The sequence below is a fragment of the Magnolia sinica genome, chromosome 17 (genome assembly GCF_029962835.1).
Source record: "Magnolia sinica isolate HGM2019 chromosome 17, MsV1, whole genome shotgun sequence".
NCBI lineage: Eukaryota > Viridiplantae > Streptophyta > Magnoliopsida > Magnoliales > Magnoliaceae > Magnolia > Magnolia sinica.
Genome location: NC_080589.1, coordinates 68,558,729 through 68,562,050, shown reverse-complemented (window position 1 = coordinate 68,562,050; position 3,322 = coordinate 68,558,729). Strand labels below are relative to the sequence as shown.

The following is a 3,322-nucleotide window of genomic DNA, read 5'->3' as shown; positions in this document are numbered from 1 at the left end:
CTCAACCACTACTCAGGTAGGCCACAATGTACAATGTAAACTGACAGTTAAGAATATTATGGCCATCCTTTTCTTTCTGTTGTGGCCCACCTAAGGTGGGAAATGGGCTGATTTTTAGGCCAAAATATCCGAAGTGTAACACACTTCATGTAAAGCTCGAATCTCTTACCATATTGGCAAAAATCCCCACTTGTGGATAGGGAGGGTTCTGAAATGCACATGAAGGAGCAAACCGCTACAACTCAAACCAAGGAACCTAAAAGCTACAACTGCATAAATCCCTCATCAAGATGCCACATAAAATCAGTTTTAATAAGTAATCCATAGAAATTTTGACCATTTTTTGAAAATCTTGCTCCACTTTTGGATTTTGGAACCCACATAAAGAACATTAAATATATGGCACATGAAGATTTCTTTGGGGAGAGAGGGGGGGAAAAAGCAATAAGACTTGTGAAGCTCTTTTTCAGAAAGATGTTTCCAAAAATGGCGTACCGTGATGATGTTGGTGGTGAACATAGCATATAGCTGAAAAATCAATCTTCGTCGTCTTCCTCAGAGCTATGCACCTCACTGCTATAATCGCTGCTGTACTCATCCTGATCTGGGTTGATGTCGAGCTCAACATACCTAACCTGAATTGGCTCTGGTGCCTTCGGAGGCAACGGTGCGCCTGGCATTTGAACGACAGGCCTTTGCTCCTCATCCTTCTTAGGACCAATGTGGGCATCCAATGGCGGCAACGGGATGGGGTCCCCAGGCTTCCAACCAGGTGGGACTATCGGTATATCGCTTGGCAATTCCACCGGCATTCCTGGGCGCCAACCTGAAGGGATCGCAGGTGGAGGGGGGATGAGCATTCCCTGGATTGCAGCCAAATCAACGAGCGGTGCCTCACTCGGCTGCACTGCCTCGATCAGTGTCTCCACAGCCTTCTCCTTGGCCTCAGCCGCCTTGGGCAGGCCGATGTCAAGGTCAGCGAAGTTGTAGAGCTGGGAGGCACGCATCTGCTCCTCCTGTGGGGCTGGGGGGAGGGCACCGCGGGAGTGGGAGACCTGCCCAGCGCCGAACTCGGGTGGTGCAAACGTTGTGTAGCTGATGCGGTGGGCATACGAGAGTATGTCTGACAGGCTCAACCCTTCTCCGAGAGAGAGGGCAGTGGGGTCCACGACCGGGACGTCATGAGAGAACGGTGGCTTGGAGCGCTTGGGGCGGCGGTAGCTGGCATAGTCGTCGGCAAGGAGATCGAGCACGTGCTGGGCTTCTTTGAGCTTCTTGGCGAAGGCAAGGATGGCAGCATCCTTGGAGCGAATGTCGCACGCCACCCTGACCTTGGCATTTTGGAGGTTCAGGATCTCTTGGAGCTCGGCGACGGCCTCGAAGAGCTGGGTCTGGAGGGAGGTGAAGAGGGAAAGCACCTCCTTGGTGGAGGAAGGCGACAAATCGACATGGGACGATGACGATGATGATGGTTGGGAAGAAGAAGCAGAAGGGAGGAACTGAGGGAGGGAGCCGCGGAAGGAGGCGACCCATAGAGAGCGGTTAGGGGATACTTCGAAGAGCTTGGTGGCGAGGGAGGCCATTTGGAAAAGGAGGGATTGGGCGCGGGGGAGAGGTGGGAGGAGGGATAGCAGAGTTGAAGAAGTTCTTGTTGTGGTTATCGTTGTTGGTGTTGTTGGTGGCTGTGGTTGTTGTTGTGGTTGTGATTGTTGTTGTTGTTGTTGTTGCTGTTGTTGTTGCTGCTGCTGTTGTTGTTGTTGGGAGGAAGTGGAAGAAGAAGAGAGTTTGGGGGTAGAGGAGGAGGGAGGGTTGGGAAGGAGGGTTGAAGGGGAATTAGGGTTTGGGAGACCTAACCTCGCTGGAGAATGAAGCATCTGTTGTGGGTGATTCTGTAGCATCTTTCTATTTCTTTCAGAGAGGATAGAGTGAGAGAGCTGAAATAGGTCTGAATTACGGAATTGCCACGGTCCGGCTCTGGAACGAAGATAGCTTTGTATTTGGGAGGAGAAATGTATGCTCGCTCTGTATTTTCCCGAATTGCGAATCAGTTAGAGCGGTGTAAATCACGGTCCGAATCGTCAGAATCGGGCGGTCTTGAACGATCCAAATCGATGCAGTTCGGATTTGCGACTCCGTTTCCCTCAACTGTCCATGGTCTGCAACTTTCTGCAAAGACAGATCGGAGGGAAAGACTCCGTCACATTCTGTAGCGGAGGCAATCTCCTAGGAACTTCCAGAGACGCGACTTGGCTAGTGACCCAACACCAACAAGCTCGCTGGTGTCAAAGCTCTGTGGGCCCCACTGTGATGTGTGTGTTTTATCTACGCTGTCCATCCATTTTGCCAGGGCACGAGATAAATGAGGCAGATTCAAGTATCAATTGGGCCACAAGACAGTAAACGGTGGGGATTGAATGCTTACCGTTGAAATCCTGTATGGGACCACAGAAGTCTTGGATCAAGTTCATATTTATGATTTCCCTTCTTCCAGGGTCTGTGTGACCTTAACGGTAGGTCGGATGGCAAATAAACATTGGCCTTGTGGAGTTTTCAACGGTGGACATTCAATCCCTATTATTTTCCTTTGGTGTGGTACACCATAGATTCGAATCTGCTTCATTTTTATTTTTTAAAATTGCTCTCTAAAATAAGCCAGAAAAATGGATAGACTTCGTGGATAAAACACATACATCATGGCGGGCCCACATAGTGTCGACACTAGCTAGCTGGAAGGTGATTGGGCACTAACTTCTCATGTGACCCCAAGTACTGTGTTGCCCGCCGACGTGTTTGTGCTGAATGGACTCCGTCCCTCCATTTTGCCAGCTCAGCTCATCTCAAGGGCTGTTTGATTTTTCTTTAATGGGTAATTATTACCTTTTCACTCGTTTAAACATTCATAGGAAATTCTGCCGTGAAGCCAGTTTAAAAGGGCTAGTTTAAATTTCTAAACTGCACTACAACTATAATGTATATGATATATTTGTCCTATGAATTCCTTTTACCAAGATAATTTGAGGCATGAGATAAAAATTATGGCAAATCCAATATTCAAGTGACCCACCCCAAGGTAAATAATAGCTTCAAAAGAGGTTTTAATGTTCAGTGTTCAATTCCCTTTTTCTTATGGTATGGTCCACATGAACTTTGAATCTACCTCATTATTTGACTTGTGCCTTAAATTTAGTTGGCATAACAGATGGACAGTATGAATAGTTCACATATATCATGATGAGCCCCACCATGTGCTAAAAAACTCTATTTTAATGTTGAAAATAAGAGTCGAATCAACCTTAAGAGGTACTTAACATAGAAAGTAATT

General features: G+C 47.6%; 1 protein-coding gene across 1 annotated transcript; it reads right to left on the bottom strand.

Annotated features, from left to right (window-relative positions):
* Positions 1–252: 252 nt before the first annotated feature.
* On the bottom strand, positions 253–2,252 carry LOC131230838 (mediator of RNA polymerase II transcription subunit 4). Its single transcript, XM_058226846.1, has one exon. It carries the CDS (start codon positions 1,896–1,898, stop codon positions 537–539), a length of 1,362 nt encoding a protein of 453 aa, XP_058082829.1. The 5' UTR covers positions 1,899–2,252; the 3' UTR covers positions 253–536.
* Positions 2,253–3,322: the final 1,070 nt, after the last annotated feature.

Excerpts from the sequence above, each read along its gene's own strand:
- LOC131230838 (XM_058226846.1), bottom strand. The coding sequence starts at position 1,898 with ATGCTACAGAATCACCCACAACAGATGCTTCATTCTCCAGCGAGGTTA.